Source organism: Maniola jurtina, chromosome 4, assembly GCF_905333055.1.
Source record: "Maniola jurtina chromosome 4, ilManJurt1.1, whole genome shotgun sequence".
Taxonomy (NCBI): Eukaryota; Metazoa; Arthropoda; class Insecta; order Lepidoptera; family Nymphalidae; genus Maniola; species Maniola jurtina.
In genome coordinates this window covers 5,528,481-5,546,303 of record NC_060032.1, presented here as the reverse complement: position 1 = coordinate 5,546,303, position 17,823 = coordinate 5,528,481, and the positions used below count along the sequence as shown (strand labels likewise).

Sequence of the window (17,823 nt, the reverse complement as noted above, 5' to 3'; positions counted from 1 at the left end):
AGGGATCTTCCAACGCTGCGCTTTCCGTTACGAGCTCGCCATTCTAGCATCTTGGGACCCCAACGTCTATCAGTTTTTTGAACTACCCTGCCTATTCCCAGTTCAGGTTCTCAACCCGTTGAGTTATGTCGGTTACTCTGGTTCTCCTGATTTCTATTTGATCAGCATCTATATGACTCTTCAGAAACGAACCATGAGTACCTAATGAGTAATGACTAAACCTGTGTTTAAACTTAGGTAGGTATATATTCTATGACATACAAGTAGGTAGGTGAATATCGATAGGGAAAGTTAACGAAACAGTAATAAAAACCTTTACGTAAATCTGGAACATTTGTTGGCAATGTGTACGCATAGGTATACTTGTAATTTACATACGTGCTGGCATTTCTAATGACGAACTTCAATAGGTAAAAAAGGTAGGTACCTATTTACTTACCTACCTTCCGTTTATTGATTAGCAATCCATATTTATCTTTAATCTGCTTGCTATTAGCCTCTGCATTTGAATAGAACATCAAACTAGAACTAATAAAGCTCCTTCGGACTATCAAATCTGTGAAGTATGCCAATCCGCACCTGGCCAGCGTGGTGGACTATGACCGGAACGCTTCTCATTCTGAGACCAAGACCCATGTTCAGCAGTAAACCGACGATGGGTTAATGATGATGACGATACTGGGAAGTACGCGTACAAACATACAAAATTATTCAAATCGTAAGTACCTGTAGGTACTAGATATGATGGAATATGTATATTAACCGTAGTAGTAGTAGTAGTAGTAAATGGTTTCGCTATGAATCTAAATATTTTAAAAGTAAACAAAGAACAAAAAGAAAACAGACTAATATAATAGATCCAGTTACCAAGCCAATTAGAGCGTAAGAATATTTATATGGATCAATATTTAATACAAATAGGATAATATTTGCGCGGCTAATTCTAAGTAAACTATTTGACTAGGTAGATAGCTAGGTACCTGCCATCTACCTATTTGTCAAACCGACATTATCGCTGTGACCTTGTGACCTGGGTATTGAGTAGCTATACCTAGGTACTTAACAGGAAGTATTTAGGAGTGACTGAAACATGGATGATGCCTCATGAGTCATGACTGTGAAATTTGGGTGGTTTCAATGTAACGGTAATTTATTTAAATCTATCTATACGTTGCACAGTGAAAGCGGGTAACTTTAGAGGCGTGATTAACATGGAAAACATGTTGGACATTGGACATAAAAATTGTAAATAATAAATTTTAATCGGCATAGATATGAATGTTGTTTTTAAAGTTACCCCGTTTTTACTTTTGTTTGTAACAGCCGAGATGCTGCAGCAAGGAGCTGAACTTGGAACCAGAGTGGAATCAATCCAGTTTCATTTTATTATGTGGTCTACGTTTAAAAATGTATATATTGTATTTAGGTATTTATGAAGTTATGAACGAAGTTCTGACTGTCAACTGCCATCGTGTCCTTGACGTAAACGTCACTTGAAAATGACGTAGTCTCAACAATAACGAGTAAATAATTTAGAAAAAAATATAAAACACATTTTATTTAAATACTGAAATCGATTTAAATATAAAATAAAAGACAAAGTGATAGTTAAAAATGTTTTGCTGTTTCAAATACTGTATGAACGGCTTCACACTGACGCCAAGTGTGCCGATACGTGTGAAGAGTAATCCTGTACAGTTAGATACTTTACATATGGGTAAAGAACGCTTTATTTCATTTATTTACAGTTACTGACATCCGTTTTACATAATAATACGATTAGTAGTTCATTAGTTCTTTGTGATGTTGGTTTCATTGATTTTCAGGCTTAGTGCGTGGGTGGGCGCTTTCGTCTAAAACTTCGATTTTGTAACAGAACAAAAGATTTTATACATATGTCTATATCGTTAAATATTTCCGTGTGCGAATACCTATTGCGATATTAACTTTATTATTAAAATGAGTGTGTTGGTAATACAAATTTTAATTATAGGTTATAGGTTCTTATTAAATTGTGACTATCTTGCATCTTGTACTTTCAAAGTTATATCTGTTGTTATGATTTAGTGAAATTCATACTAATATTGTAAATTTAACAGTGTCTGTCTGTCTGTTATCTTTTCATGATCAGTCTGTTTAAGCGATTTTGACTTTTTCGAATTTTGATAGCTTATATCCTGAGGATAGATATAGGCTAATTTTGGTCCTCGGAAATCAAAAAGTTCCCATGGGAATTTTAAAAATCTGCGCATACAAAGTTGGGGGCATCATCTAGTTATACAATAAAGTTTCCGAATTATTATGAACTAGCTGATACCCGCGACTTCGTTCGCGTGGATGTACGTTTTTTAAAATTCCCGTGGGAACTCTTTGATTTTCTGGGATAAAAAGGAGCCTATGTGCTAATCCAGGGTATAATCTATCTCCATTCTAAATTTCAGCCCAATCCGTCCAGTAGTTTTTGCGTGAAGGAGTAACAAACATACACACACACACACACACACACCTACAAACTTTCTCCTTTATAATATTAGTGTGATATATTGTGTAACTTTATTAAATACTGTGTGTGACAGAAATATAAAAAGGTCTGACTGACTGACACATCAACATACGATGCAAATGGCTGAGTCTACAAACTTGAGTTTAAAAAAAGAATATTAGCCATGCTAATCATCAAGCCAACTCAAGCTTGGCTTGGCAGGGATATAAAAGTAAGTACAAATCATTCCTAAATATTTTTTCTTCCATTCCAGGACATGAAGTAGTAATAGTGAAAGGAGGCCAGCGAGTCTGTGGGTCTGGTTGCGCCCTGGGCAATGCTCCACTTGTACAAAACAAAGCTTACTTTGAGGTCAAACTGCAGCAGGGAGGAGTTTGGGCGGTTGGCCTGGCCACAAGAGATGCTGATCTTAATAGGGTACATGGTGAGTTTCATATTTAAAAAATTACTAGTGAACCACCCCGGCTTCACACTGTAGCAATGTAGATTATCGCAAATTAACACAGAACAATATTAAACTATGCATATAAGCCGTCCTCTTGAATCACTCTTATCTTTTGGTGAAAACAACATTAAAATCCTTTGCCTAGTTTGAAAATGTAAGCATACGAAGAGACAGTCTACTTTATTTTATACTATTTAGAGATAGTAGTAATTCATTAAGGAAGATTTATTGCTTATTTATATAGCTTTAAAACAAGAAAAAGTTATGCATAAAATTATGTAGGGATTCTTAATTCATACTAATAATATAAATGTGAAAGTTTGTCTGTTTGTCTGCCATCATTTGATTGTAGTCTGTCTAACCAATTTTGACAAAATTGGTACCAAGATATATTGCATCATGGGGATGGACATAGGCTATTTTTTGTCCCAAGAAATCAAAGTTTCCACAGGATAAAAAAAAACTTAAATCCACAGTGATAAAGTTGTAGGCATCTTATCTAGGTCTTCATAAAATTATCACACATTTTTGTTTACGAATAATGTCTGAAATTATGGACATCACCTAATTCTTCATCATTGTCACACATTACTCAACTTTTAGTATGCAAATAAGATTTATTCAATATCTTTTTACAAAACTTCATTTCAGGTGGAGTAGACAAAGACTCATGGTGCCTCAACAGTGATGGTACAGTTCGACATGACAATGTAGAATTATATCACCTCCAACCTGCACCACAGGACTCCCCGACCACAGAGATCCTAGTCACTACAGCAAATCATGACAACCAAACAGAGAATGAGAAACCAGAGAGTGAGAAAGGGAATGAGAAAGCAGCAGTGATGCCTGGAGAGGGAGATGTGATAGGAGTGGCATATGATCATGTGGAGCTCAATTTTTTCCTGAACGGCAAGAATATGGAAATACCTATTAGGAATGTTAGAGGCACTGTGTATCCTGCACTTTATGGTAAGTTTTAATTAGCACAGTACTAAATAATCTGTTTTTAGTGAATCATTTTTAGTAAAAGACAAAGGATCATTAAAACCATACTAGACACTAAATTATATGCTACAATGTGGCATATTGATATGTGAGGAAAGTATTCCACACTTCAAGGGAGTTGGGACAGCTCTTGAGCATCTTTTTGTCCAAAAGATGTAAAAATGAACGTTATTCTTAGAAAGACAAACAAACACACTTTCAAATTTTTTAAAATAAGTATGAATTGATTTCAAGATAATTATAATCATATTACATTCTTAATATTAAAGATGTCTTACAAGACTTTTGAAGTACAATCACTTTCTGAAAGAAAATCACTTCATCAAATAACATTTTATTCATAAATTCTGTTGTTTTTTCTTTTCAGTTGATGATGGTGCTATTCTGGATATAATATTAGACAACTTCAGATATCCGCCACCGACGGGCTATGAAAAGATAATGGTCGAACAGTCTTTACTTTAACAGATGAATATGTATTGAATTGCTAGTGTGTGCATCGTGTGAACCGCTCTTCAGGCTCCAAATTAAGTACGATATACATATATGGTGTGCTTGTCGCTTAGCCATTTCAAGGTCATTAAAATGTTCTCTAGAAAAGACTAGTCAACTACACAGGACACTGGACATCAAGTAATAAGCAACCGACAAACATTTTAGTTTGGAATAGCCAATACCAAATAGCCAATCTGTATAGTATGCGACAGGTCGATATGGCAATCGAGGTATGAGGCGTGGGGACGCCCCGCACACCCGCACAGCCCCCGCGCTAACCCGCTGCAAAATAGCTCGGGTGACGACGAAGCCTTTACGACGTCTCGTATGGCGCCGCACCGCGAGCGCAACGTACTTGGAACCATAGAGACGAGGCAGGCCTTGTCTCTGGTTGGTCTTGTCTCCAAGGGTGGTGCAGTGTAAAGCTCTTTGCTGTTGTTACCTTGAAATGTCTGGGCTTTAAGGTTTGTTATGTATAATGTACACATTATTCCATGCTCCAGCTGTATATGTTGGTGTGAGTATGAACACTTAAAAGTAAGACTGTTTATGTATATTACTCTTCTACTCTCTAAGCCTTAATGGTCCAGTTTAAGTATTATAGTTAGGTAGATGTTGTAAATTATTTTGTGCTTTATTCATCTAAGTCCTATTAGTTCTACTTAAAAGAAGTAATGTGGCTAATTATTTTGCTGTACACAATCTCTAAATTGGGAGTTCTAAATGTATAGTGTGTTTCATCGAATAGAATCCATTAAAAGTATGCTCCTGGCAAAAGCATATTACACAATCGAAGATTATGTAAATGATAAAAAAGCATGGATTTGACTCGCTCCAGCAATGCGCGGGTCTGCAATTGCTTGTATAGTATAGAATATTATTGTAAATTGCACAATTGAAAAGAGCAACCGCCGAGTTTCTTGCTGGTTCTTCTCGGTAGGAACGGCATTCCGAACCAGTGGTAAATTATTTGACGATTCAAAAGCACTTGTAAAAGTTTATTTGAATAAAAATCTATTCTATTCTATTCTATAGTACCTATGGCGTTATGTTGGCTCCCCTGTCTGTCCAAGTCATTGGCACCATATTTGCATAAGAAGACGCAGATTTTGTTTATTTTCATTTGATTTTCATGAATGAATGAAATGAAAATCAAATGAAAATAAACAAAATTTGCGTCTTCTCATGCCAATATGGTGCCAATGACCACCTAACGGACAGGGGAGCCAACATAACGCCATAGGTACTATTCGATAAAACGCACTATAGTGCTATCATTTTTCACTGTGAGCATCATAGATAATATACAAATGGGAGCATTATGAAAAGGATAGCAATATATTTAGATCTCTCATTTTAGTTCAGTTTGGACATAAGAATTCAATGGAGTCTTGTTGTTAAATTAGTTTAATTTATATTTTTTTGGATTTGAATCGAACAACTCAGCGTGTGTGCACTGCGAATGTCCATTTATTACAAAGATTAAACTTAAAATTTACATATCACTCATGATTCACTCTTCACTTTTAAATTTGTCAGTTCAGTTTAGAGAGTGTGTCCAATTAAATTAGCACCATTGTCACGGCTACTTTAATAACTGGTATAAACAGTGGTTCCATAAAAAAAACATCAAAATTTCAATAGAGACTAACCAACTAAGCAGGATATATTATAGTGCAAACAGGTCCATTCTCTTTTCCTTCACTCTCTCAATCCGATTGAACGGCAATCCGTCACGACCAGAGAGAAATCAAGCGCAGGACTAACGTCTTTCAGTGCTCTTCGGGCTGTCTTTGGGGAACATAACCAGGCCATTTTTCCAACTTTTGCTATGGAGAATTTCTGGACAAATAAGACGAAATAACTTTTTGAAGTATGTAAGCTATGTTAATCATCACGAATATATACATAAGATCATCTATCTTAAAGATTTCAGTTCACATCCGCTGAGCTGTTGAGAATTTTATTCAAAACGTTACTCTTAAAAGTAGAACTTTTGGTCAATTATGTAATCTCAGTTTACAATTATATATTTGTGAGTTCAGTCAGGCTTTAAGTGTTGCCAGGTACAATATTGACTTATCATTAAAAACATTAATTTATAAGCAATATTATGATTTTACATTTTAATAGAATATACCTACTTTATTCTAGCTAGTTATAATTTATTAAATTGTAATCATCATTTTTTTAAAGAATTAACGATTGCTTTTGCAAAAATGTGTATAGTTGTAATAAATTAAACTATATAATAAAATTATTATAATATCTAAGTCATTCCAATGGTAAATACTTACTATATTACCTAAAATTATCTACTATATTTTTCGAAATTAGATTTTTCTAAACTTCTAAATCTACTTATAAGTACATTTTAAATTTTTATCGGCTATTCATAATGGGGTACCTATAATTTTATATAGGTATTATTGGATAACCTAGCTTGTTTTAGGGTTCAGCACCCGAAGCCTATAACTAAGCCTCCGCTGTCCCTTCTCATAATTTCAAAATGGCCGCCATATAAATTAAAAAGTACATAATCATGTACAATGATACGGAACCCTTCGTGGGCGAGTCCGATTCGCACTTGACCAGTTTTAATTAGTTTCCTAATAATACTTAGTAAATAATAATAATTACTGTAACATTTTTGGAGAGAACCTTTTCATCAACAAATTGTAAAAATATTGGGGTGTTAGAATGCAGTACTAAAGTATAGAATGTTCATTTACTATCCTGATACCTGTGTTTAAACTCCTAAACTACCTAGGCGTAACCTACCTAGGCGAATTTTTAAGTTTGCTCTCATAAAGTACCTGGCATGGGGTCGCTAAAAATATGTAAGTAGGTACTATTCCGTGTCAACAAGTGTAAATTAAAAATTTATAACATCCCCGACAAGTGAAGGTTACAGTAATAACTAATAAAGAGCTGATAACTTTCAAACGGCTGAACCGATTTTCTTGGATTATAGCTAAGAAAACTCGATCAAGCTGTCTTTCAAACAAAAAAAAAACTAAATTAAAATCGGTTCATTAGTTTAGGAGCTACCATGCCACAGACAGATACACAGATAGACACGTCAAACTTATAACTCCGTAGGCTGAATGCTGATTGATCAGTGTAATAAAATTGCTTATATTGCTTAGTTGTAATAAAATTTGATCTCAACTTCACAGCGACTATTTTTTTATTTTGACTATCTTCACTTTTATTTTGTGTAATATTTTGAGAGCGGTCAGTGTGGCGAATATTTATGAATTATTATTATACTAGGTCATGCCCACGGCTAAGTCCGCATGGACTACACAAATTTAAACCCCCTATTTTACCCCCTTAGGGGTTGAATTTTCAAAAATCCTTACTTAGCGGATGTCTGCGTCATAATAGCTATCTGCATGCATCAGTCAGTCAGTCAGCTTTTCCTTTTATATATTTAGATATTTTTTTAACGATGTCCGTAAATTGTATAATGTAGTTTTTCTTTTCCCTGAACTTCCTAAACTAAATTCCTTTGTTTAAAAAAAAAGAACGATAATAAATTAATGTCTAAGATCTAATTGCTTTTTTCGTCTCACTAACTGCTCTCAAAAAATCCCGTAAGTATTGTAGGAGACCTATCGGAGAACGTATTTTAAAATGGTTTTGTAAATTAGTTATTATTAATATTGTGCTATCAAAACTAAACCGAATGACTATAAAAAATTATGTACATTTAGGTAGGTATATTATTTTTGAATATATAATATAATAAAACATAGCAGTTTGTTTTAATTTTATCTATACCAACCTACTATAGGTACATACATATTATAGATAAAAGATTTGTTTATCTGTAAGTGATAAACTCTGAACCTATTAAACCGACTTTAATAATTCTTTCACTATTCGAGTTACTTTGTTCAAAAGTGACATAGGCCATAAATATGACTATATAGGTAGAGTACCTATATAAAATTTCTTCCAATCGGATGAGTTACCTAAATTCCTTTTAGATTTTTTTTAAAAAGAATATTAGCCATGCTTATCATGCCTAATATAATAAATATGCAGTTGGGCAAATCGAATCAGCTCTTAAAACCTGGTGGTGGGCTTTTGGTCTGGTGGGAAGCTTTGGCCGTGGCTAGTTACCACCATAAAGGCATTTTCATACAAACGTCAATTGGCTCTATCCTGAAACAATGTTCAAATATTATTTAAAAAAAAAAAAAACAGGCCGGCATTAGTGTAGGCATACCTACTGAATGGCCAATATGTAATGGAGCCAAAATAAAACCGCTACATTCCTTAGTTCCAAATTCAAAAGCACCAGATTTTCAATCAATTCATTGAGTATTCATTGGCGAAAACAAAAAGCCCGTATCGAAAACAAAATTACAATATCGGACAAAATTGTAGCGTAGATTCGTAAGCTTTTTGTCCGAATACAATTCTGGGTATTTTTACGCGTGAACTAAACGGCATTAAATCTATTGTTTTAAGTTGATTTCAAAGTACGGAATATAATATTATATTATATAAATATCACTCACCCTACTTTTAAATGTCACTGTTCACACTATTAGATGTAACTAGATATTACTTACATCTAATTTTGAACAGTGACATTTAAAAGTAGGGTGAGCGATATTTATATATTATATTATATTTCCGTAGTTTGAAAGCAACTTTAGACCAGTCATTCTGCACATGTCTTACCTTTATGTGTAAAAAGATTCCGACGAATTGAGAACCTCCACCTTTATTTGAAGTCGGTTAAAAACTAGATATAACTAAGGTAGCCTTGCGTAGCTGAGAGGTACAGTACAGTGATACCTACAGACGGAGAAAAACTAGGTTCGAACATAGGAACAGACGGAGGAAAACTAGGTTCGTATAGTACGCGACAAGTCGTGATGGCAATCAGGGTATGAGGTGGGGAGACGCCCCACACACCCGCACATCACCTGCGTTATCCCGCACCGGGTTAGCGCGGGGGTGTACGGGGCGTCCCCAACCCGATTGCCATCTCGACCTGTCGTGTACTATAGGTACTATAGGTACTGTAGGTACCTACTTATCTATTTTAGTTACATACTAGCTGTGCCCGCGACTTCGTTCGCGTGGAATAGTGACTTTTCGCGCTTTATATAGCCACGGACGCTCAGGCGCGAGGCGCCGTGATTCTTTAAATTGACATAACTTTTTTATTTATGAACCGATTGACATGAAATAAACACTAAATCCTAAGTGAAGCTTACTACAATATATTAGTGAAAACCGTATCTAAATCGAATAAGCCGTTTCTGAGATTAGCGTGCACAAACACACAGACAAACAGACAAACAGACAAAAAAAAATTAATTACAATTTCGGGTTCGGCATCGATATAATAACAACCCCTGCTACTTTTTTTTTATATATTTCCATTGTACAGACACCACTTTTCTACAATTTTATTATATGTATATAGATAAGCTACTAAAGCTCTAAGATTTAATTATTCTGTTGTAGGTAGGTACCTACTAGCTAGGCCTATCCTTTCATGAGAAAAATAAACTGCCGTGTGAAAGTAAGTGCAAAAATAAACAATTTACATATTAACCAGGAACACGGCGTAGCCGGCTAGCGTAGACCGATGTGTTCCTTGTATTATACAGAACGGACCGGCCAGCCGGTCTCACCGCAAAAGCCGATTCTGTTGGGCGAATTGATCAAGAGATCAATTTGAATAAGCGAAAATATATTGACGTTGGTTCCTTCAGCGTGAATTGTTGATATGTATGTTATTGTACTTTTTTTGAGGACCTTCCTGGCAAAGTGCTGAGCACTGGGGACTTATCAGTGGGAGCTCCCGGGTTCGATTTCCGGCAGGCGAAATTTGGAATTTTATAATTTATAAATTTTCTCTGGTCTGGTCTGGAGGGAAGCTTCAGCCGTGGCTAGTTCGGTACCACCCTACAAGTAAAGACGTGCCGCCAAGCGATTTAGCGTTCCAGTACGATATTGTTTAGAACCCAAAGGAATTTGGGGTTAGTAAAAACTGCCATACCCTTCCAGGTTAGCCCGCTTCCATCTCAGACTGCATTATCACTAACCACCAGGTGAGATTGCAATCAAGGGCCAACTTTTATCTGAATAAAAAAACTTTTCTATAATTTATTGCGCGGTAGTGATATAATTGGCGGTATCACAGTGAATTGGAGACGGTTCACGTGACAGAACAGTGACTCAAGGATTTGCACAGCCCCCAATAATAAAGAAATGGTAGATACCTACTGTATCTACCTATTATATTTTAAATCTGTGGTAGTGACAATATCTGACCATGATATTATCAAACGACTGCTCAAAAAAGTAATGTAATGTTTCAATGTTCATGTATATATGCGAGTTTATTTTTTCCACCACAACTTCTAAATTCCTGAACCGATTTAATTGTAAGGGGTATTGTTAAAATCCTTAGGTACATTATCCCGCGTGATACTGGAAAAAATTCAAAATGGCAGAGCAGTCATGTCTTTTGATATTTTTAATTAGGTACTACTTATTTGCTTTTCTGTTAGTATGCACCTGGACAGGACCTCAAGTTTTGGCAGTGTCTTGATCGTTACAAGCCTATGACGACGCCTCGGCTTAGTTGGTTGAGCCGCCCTATTGGTACTTAAATTCGACTAGCGGCCGCGACGCGACGGTCCGATTAATATTCATTAAAACGGGAACTAATTAAATTTTTCTGCGCCGGAATAAATTCATGAAGGCTTGGGGACTCTTTTGTTTTAATTTTCCCTATTAAGCAGGTATTATTCTGATAATATTAAGTACTTTGATCCTCTTCAGACTAAAGGACCATTAGATCAACGCATCGCTGGATCACTACTGAGCACGGGTCTCATCTTAGAATGAGAAGGGTTTGACCATAGTCGGCCACGCTGACCTTGTGCGGATGAAGGCATTTCATTAGATAATAATAGCTATTTATTTTAGGATTTAGGTATGTATACTAGCTAATGGTTATGCTAATGTTTACTATCATTTTGAGCATATTTTGAGCCAAGTATAGTGACAACAAAACCCTGCAGTAGTATTTTCAATACAATATTTAAATTTTTAGCGTGAAATGGTATGGAAAGCGCTCGCTAAAGCACTCTACATCGCACTTCGCACGACATAGATTTAAGTGAGGGAAATATTCAAAAATGCTTTTACGAAGAAATCTGTCGATAGCGGCCGGCTGGAAATTGTACACTGACAAAAGATTGAATTCGATTTGAAAATGTTATACACGATTTACTTTATAGATATATCCACTCGTTTGAAAGTTGTAGATAGTCCTCCTATATAATTGTATGGAATTCAAGTGTATAAAAATATATTTTGTAGCACATTTTATTACGTAGACCATCCGTAGACAGAGACGTGGTCGTTTCATCAAACGGAACCGGCTCCCGCAGCAGCTGATTCTGCAGGTCGAGTAGATCCAGTGATCAATAAAATTGCAATGTAATGAAACTAATTATATGTATATGTGAGTTGTTTTTAAAGCCCCATAGACTAATATTCCCCTCTCCTCTCCTACGAACCGCATTTCTTATGTATTTCGTCCTAACAGGTAACGAAACATTATTTTTCTGTCTGTGTGTAATAGGTAAGGGTCGGCCGGACGATCTTAATCTTAATTTACAAGGTGCTTAATGCGTCTACAAAGTAGGTACGTAGGTCCCTACATTTGGACGAAGTCCCTGGGGCCCCAGGCAGGTTGAATCGCCATGCTATGATGCTAAAGGTACTTAGATTCCAGTTGGTTTAGGTTTTTTATAACAGCCCGTTTAGCGGTACCATGCAATATAATACCAAATAAGGACACCAAATATCAAACCTACCAAAATGAAAACTAGCGCCATAATTAAAACTGTTATGGCATGAATTCTTGCATTAACAAGTAATTTAAAAAGTTTTCATAACACCCCGACTGCGGGTTGCACTGCCTCTTTTTCATACTGCACATAACCGCATAATATTCGTCATTTTTTTTAAATTTTATGTAGGCAGTCAGTGACACTCGCGCCGTCAAGACGAAATTTATTACGTACCTACAGCTACTTATCATTTTTATCAAAATCGGTTGATCCGTTGAGTAGTTACGAGCGGAAAGCTAATGGACGGACACACATACAGGTCAAACGCAAAGCCCAAAAGGAGGGCATTTTGGGCTATGCTGCGGTTGGGTAAATAATATATTCAGCGTAGACTGTGGCAAAGTCATGGACAAAGAATTGTCCATAGTTAAAATAAGTTGAAAATTGTAAGGGGCTTAATTAAAAAAGTTGTTGCTGTCTATAAATAGTCTGAGGCCTGCAGGCCGTTTGAAATTTTAAAATATTTTGATATAAAAAGAAAAATTATTTTCAATTGAGCATTTAGTTTCTCCGCATTCATTCCTCCACAACCTTTTAATGGTCACAGAACTAATTTGTTATTGAAGTTGACGGTGGAAATTGAGTGGGATTGCAATAGACATGCGGAAAATTGAAAAACGTGCACGATTTTAGATTCGGGTCACGGCGGAAACTGGGTTCCTTGTTATTCACGCTATTTTTTATCAGCATCCTTTTTCCTCCTTTCCTCATTATTGAGGGTTGTAATCCCTGACATAGATTATTATGTTCATTAATGTATTTTTAAAAACCTACATCCACGCGGACGAATTCGCGGCCATTATTTACTTAAGTGTATATTATAATTAAAAACTTTTGTGCTTATACAAGGATGCAGTGTCTATGCTTAAGACATATTCGGCGGCGCGGGCGTCTTGTTACTTTGCAGGGCCATAATATTAGTGTGAAAATCTTGAGTAAGTATAGTTTACCGTAAATAGATATAAAATATAAAACCCGGAACAATGGAAATTTAAAAAGTCTTATTTTTTTCAATCGTTGCACAATTTCCGAAATGCCGGCTGAGATTTAGTCGTAAAAGCGTTTGAACATTTTCCTCGGCTAAATCTATTGCAATTTCCTGTCGACCGAAGTGTCATATTAACGAGTGCTTGCATTTCCCGCTATTCTGAATTTTGTGATACAAAAATGCTTCAACTTATAGAACGAGTTGCCTAGGTCTGATTAATATGGTTAAATAATAATTGGGCTTGCGAAGGTTGAAAATCAGAAATGCATTTTGAACGTCTTCCTCATCTGTTCTACGTACATAATATGTAAAATGTTTTATTTCACGCCATTTCTAATTTTGTGCTTGACATAGCAGTCTACCTACACTAAGCATAGCAGTCTCGCGGAGCTTTGCGCGACCAACAGCGCGGCTGGTGTGGACGTGGCTTTACTGACGTGGAAAATATTTTGGACTCTCCTCTAAATAGGACATTAGTAAATTATACTGTAATTACAATACATAAATATGTACATGCAATATTTTTTTAAATCCCTTTATTTTGATTTCTCAGACGTGTCCGTAGGTACTCTTAGGTATTGTTTGCTAACTGACGGAACGATTTGCTACGGAATCCTATATATTTATTAATAATGGTTCATACAAATATTACTTATTTAATTAGTTAATTATCGAGAATCAGTTTGCAAAGTGTTTCACGGGTCAATTTTATCATATTAGCAGAAGTTTTTGTGTGCCGCGCCGGTGTGATAACGAATATGTTTTGGCTTGTGGTATTCTGCTGTTTGTACACAGTTATATTATGTAACAATGATGGTTCACGTTTGGTTCACTTGTCTCAAGGTCCAGTACGAGGATATAAAGACCCTGATGAAGGGATATTCAGCTTCTACGGTATCCCATATGCTAAAGCGCCGACAGGACCAGAGAGGTTCAAGGTAATTTCATTAAAGTATTATGGTATTTACTTTTCGTTTTTTTAGTATTATGGTTTTTAATGTTTAAACAAAAGTCTATTTTCAGATATCTTTACTTTCCAATTAGATTAAAATTAAAACTAAACTCTAAAATAATAAAACTAAAACACATCAATCAAATTTCAAGCTTCTGTATTTGTTGTGAGCTGAAATCATATTAGGTATACTTACCTTGTTTTTAACCCCCGACCCAAAAAGAGGGGTGTTATAAGTTTGACGTGTGTATCTGTGTGTCTGTGTATCTGTGTATCTGTCTGTGGCATCGTAGCTCCTAAAGTAATGAACCGATTTTAATTTAGTTTTTTTTGTTTGAAAGGTGGCTTGATCGAGAGTGTTATTAGTTATAATCCAAGAAAATCGGTTCAGTCGTTTGAAAGTTATCAGCTCTTTTCTAGTTACTGTAACCTTCACTTGTCGGGGGTGTTATAAATTTTTAATTTACTCTGGACTTGTGGCAGGTATATGATTAACGGTACCTACCGAGTAGGTACGAATAATTCGTTTTATAATTCTCAAATTGAGTGTGTTGGTTTGCTATTTAATTAAACAAACTGAATGATTAAACAAAATGATTAATTGAATAGTAATTTCCTTTTAGGCACCTCTACCTGCTCCAGTATGGTCTGACACTTTCGAAGCAGTGGACAAAGGAATAGTTTGCCCACAAAGCAATTTGATGGGCATACTTCCGCCATCTAATGTACCACAAGAAGACTGTCTCATAGCAAATGTTTACGTACCAGATACAAATAAAACTAATCTTCCAGTTTTAATAATCGTTCACGGCGGAGCCTATGCTATGGGTTGGGGGAATATGTTTACTCCGAAGAAAGTAACAAGTACCAAAAAAGTAATTTCCGTTACATTTAATTATAGACTCGGACCCCATGGTTTTCTTTGTTTGGGCACAAAAGATGCCCCCGGAAATGCTGGTATGAAAGATCAAGTAGCGTTATTTCGCTGGGTGAAGAAGAACATAAGAAGTTTCGGTGGCAATCCTGATGACATTATATTATCAGGGTTCAGCTCTGGAGCATCTGCAATAGACATTTTAATACTCTCTAAAATGACGAAAGGATATTTTAAAAAGATTATACCAGAGAGTGCCGGGGGTCTTTCTCCGTTTAACGTGCAATTAGATCCTATTGAAAATGCAAAAATATACGCAAAATTGTTAAAGTTTGATAATGTTGATGATATAGAAGCTTTAGAAAATTTCTATAAGACTGTTCCTTATGAGCTCCTGAATTCTGGAAACGTTATGGCTTTAAAAAACTCCGGAACTGTTATGGCACCTTGTGTAGAGCGAGATATAGGAGAGGAAAGATTTCTTGATGATAGTCCAGTCAATATTCTAAAAAGTGGTGATTTCGAAAAGCTTCCTACGCTGTATGGGTTCGTTGATATGGATGGTTTATTTCGACTTCCACAGTTTTATCATTGGAAAAATGAAATGAATGATTACTTTGCTGACTTTTTGCCCGTAGATTTACAATTTACAAACGAATATGAGAAACAAAAAGTGGCGGAACAGATAAAGCATTTTTACTTCGGCGATAAACTTGTGGGTGAAGAAACTGTTCTAAATTATATTTACTACTTCAGCGATGTTTTATTTGCGTGGCCAATGTTGAGGTCGGTTAAATACCAAGTTGAAGCTGGACATGATCAGATATACTTGTATCAGTATTCCTATTTTGAGGATAACGCACCTTTCATTCCCTACACTAACGTACGGGGTGCAGACCATTGCGCTCAGACATATGGAACTTTAGATGGATATTGGAATAACACAATCGTTGGTGAGAAAGACGTATCGGAAGATATAAGACAACGAAAAATTTACATGAAAAAGATTTGGCTAAATTTTATACTAACTGGGTAGGTACCTTTGTAATTTTTTTTTGATTTACAAAAAAGGTGTCTATATTTACCTTATAGGAAATGATATCCTCCATTTTTTGGATTTCGTACCCAAATAGTAAAAGTAGAGCACTATTAATATCAGTCGAGTGTCTGTATGTTCGCGTGTCACAGGTCTCTAGCTCGTAGTCGTACGAAATGAAGTACAGAGTACAGACCTGAAATGTAGGTATGTATGGTCCTTGGTGTAGAACGTTCACCCACAACCAAATACATTTCGTGAGGCGATCAAAAATTGGTACTTTGTATAGCTTTTATTTTTAGGAAACCTATACCTGAAGGGTCGGGTCTACCAGAGTGGCCGCCAGTGAGCTTCGATTTGTCGCCTCATATGTCCATCAATAGAACATTAGAACTCAAAGGATCTCTTTTAAAGGAACGTCGTTTGTTTTGGGAAAAAATTTACGACAAATACTATCGGTACCCTATACCGCCAGTGTTGCCTACCGACTACAAGCATCTGAACGATGGCAAAGCCAGAGCGATAAATTATAGTAAATTACTGAACGAGACCGGGAAGTAAGCGTTTTTTGGTCGAGTGTGAGTTATTCATATTTATGCAGTGCAAGAGTTGTCCTGGTTGATGTGAAGGAGTAAGAAAAAGTGAAGGATTTGAATTGGGGATCAGAACAAAAATAAACAAAAATTTTAAGAAAAATCTTTATTTGGTACTTATCAATATTTTGCGTTGCCTCTCATAGCCCTAATTACATCACGAAGACGATTCCTCATGGACCTCATCAGCTTTTTGATGAAATTTTATAGGATACCTTCCCAATCCTCTATCAAAGCCGATTTCAGCTCTTTAACACTTGAAGGAGCCGAATTTCTGGTTGAACTCTCTTTTTCAGCTCGACGTCGCGGTCGGGGCTGAGCGCTGGGTAGTCCAATGCGGCGATACCGACTTCACCTAGGAACTGTGTACATGCTGTGGTAGTACATGAAGTGTGACAACAGGAGTTATCGTGCTTCAGAAAATGATTTCACCCATTTTATTGTACGCCAGTATTTTTCTTTATCATCCCCTAAAAATGATTATTTTCAAACTGCCTCTTGAGGCATGCTGGCATAGTATGTTAGCATGGCAGATATGAATATATGGTTTTAGTGCTGGTTAACTTTATCCCTTTCCATTAAATTCCATCAGCCTGTATGCGTCCACTGCAGGACATAGCCCTTTCCATGAGCGCGCTACCAAACACGGGGCTCCGCCTTCCTCATCCACCCGCTCCCCGCCACTTTCTTCAGATCATCGGTCAAGCAGGCTGGAGATCGCCCCACACTGGGCTTACCGGTACGCGGTGTCCACCGCAGAACACGTCTACCCCATCGGCCATCGGTCCTGCGACAGACATGACCTCTGCACTCGGTGGCTTGTTTACTAATATCTAATGCCGACTCAATGACGTTATTAGTCTAGGACTAATATACGTAATGTCATTGAGAACTACCTATAGTTACTGACTGAAGTACTACCTGCGTAATGAGTAAGGACTAATGACATTATTAGAGTAAGGTAAATACCTAATAAATTGTAGATGGGTGGTTAAGTATCTATACTTACATTCTTTATAATTTAACAAGCA

At 36.3% G+C, this 17,823-nt stretch overlaps 2 protein-coding genes across 2 annotated transcripts; both read left to right on the top strand.

Annotated features, from left to right (window-relative positions):
* Positions 1-1,487: 1,487 nt before the first annotated feature.
* On the top strand, positions 1,488-4,500 carry LOC123864817 (SPRY domain-containing protein 7). Its single transcript, XM_045905519.1, has 4 exons — positions 1,488-1,717; positions 2,757-2,927; positions 3,600-3,920; positions 4,324-4,500. Exons 1-4 carry the CDS (start codon positions 1,615-1,617, stop codon positions 4,419-4,421), a joined length of 693 nt encoding a protein of 230 aa, XP_045761475.1. The 5' UTR covers positions 1,488-1,614; the 3' UTR covers positions 4,422-4,500.
* Positions 4,501-14,083: 9,583 nt separating this feature from the next.
* Positions 14,084-17,085, top strand: LOC123864778 (juvenile hormone esterase-like). Its single transcript, XM_045905447.1, has 3 exons — positions 14,084-14,275; positions 14,913-16,195; positions 16,502-17,085. The coding sequence occupies exons 1-3, from the start codon at positions 14,096-14,098 to the stop codon at positions 16,758-16,760; spliced, it is 1,722 nt and encodes a 573-aa protein (XP_045761403.1). The 5' UTR covers positions 14,084-14,095; the 3' UTR covers positions 16,761-17,085.
* Positions 17,086-17,823: the final 738 nt, after the last annotated feature.

Coding starts and splice junctions, on each gene's coding strand:
- LOC123864778 (XM_045905447.1), top strand. CDS start 14,096: ATGTTTTGGCTTGTGGTATTCTGCTGTTTGTACACAGTTATATTATGT. Junction 14,276..14,912: donor CAGGACCAGAGAGGTTCAAG/GTAATTTCATTA, acceptor ATTTCCTTTTAG/GCACCTCTACCTGCTCCAGT. Junction 16,196..16,501: donor CTAAATTTTATACTAACTGG/GTAGGTACCTTT, acceptor TTTTATTTTTAG/GAAACCTATACCTGAAGGGT.
- LOC123864817 (XM_045905519.1), top strand. CDS start 1,615: ATGTTTTGCTGTTTCAAATACTGTATGAACGGCTTCACACTGACGCCA. Junction 2,928..3,599: donor TGATCTTAATAGGGTACATG/GTGAGTTTCATA, acceptor ACTTCATTTCAG/GTGGAGTAGACAAAGACTCA. Junction 3,921..4,323: donor TGTGTATCCTGCACTTTATG/GTAAGTTTTAAT, acceptor TTTTCTTTTCAG/TTGATGATGGTGCTATTCTG.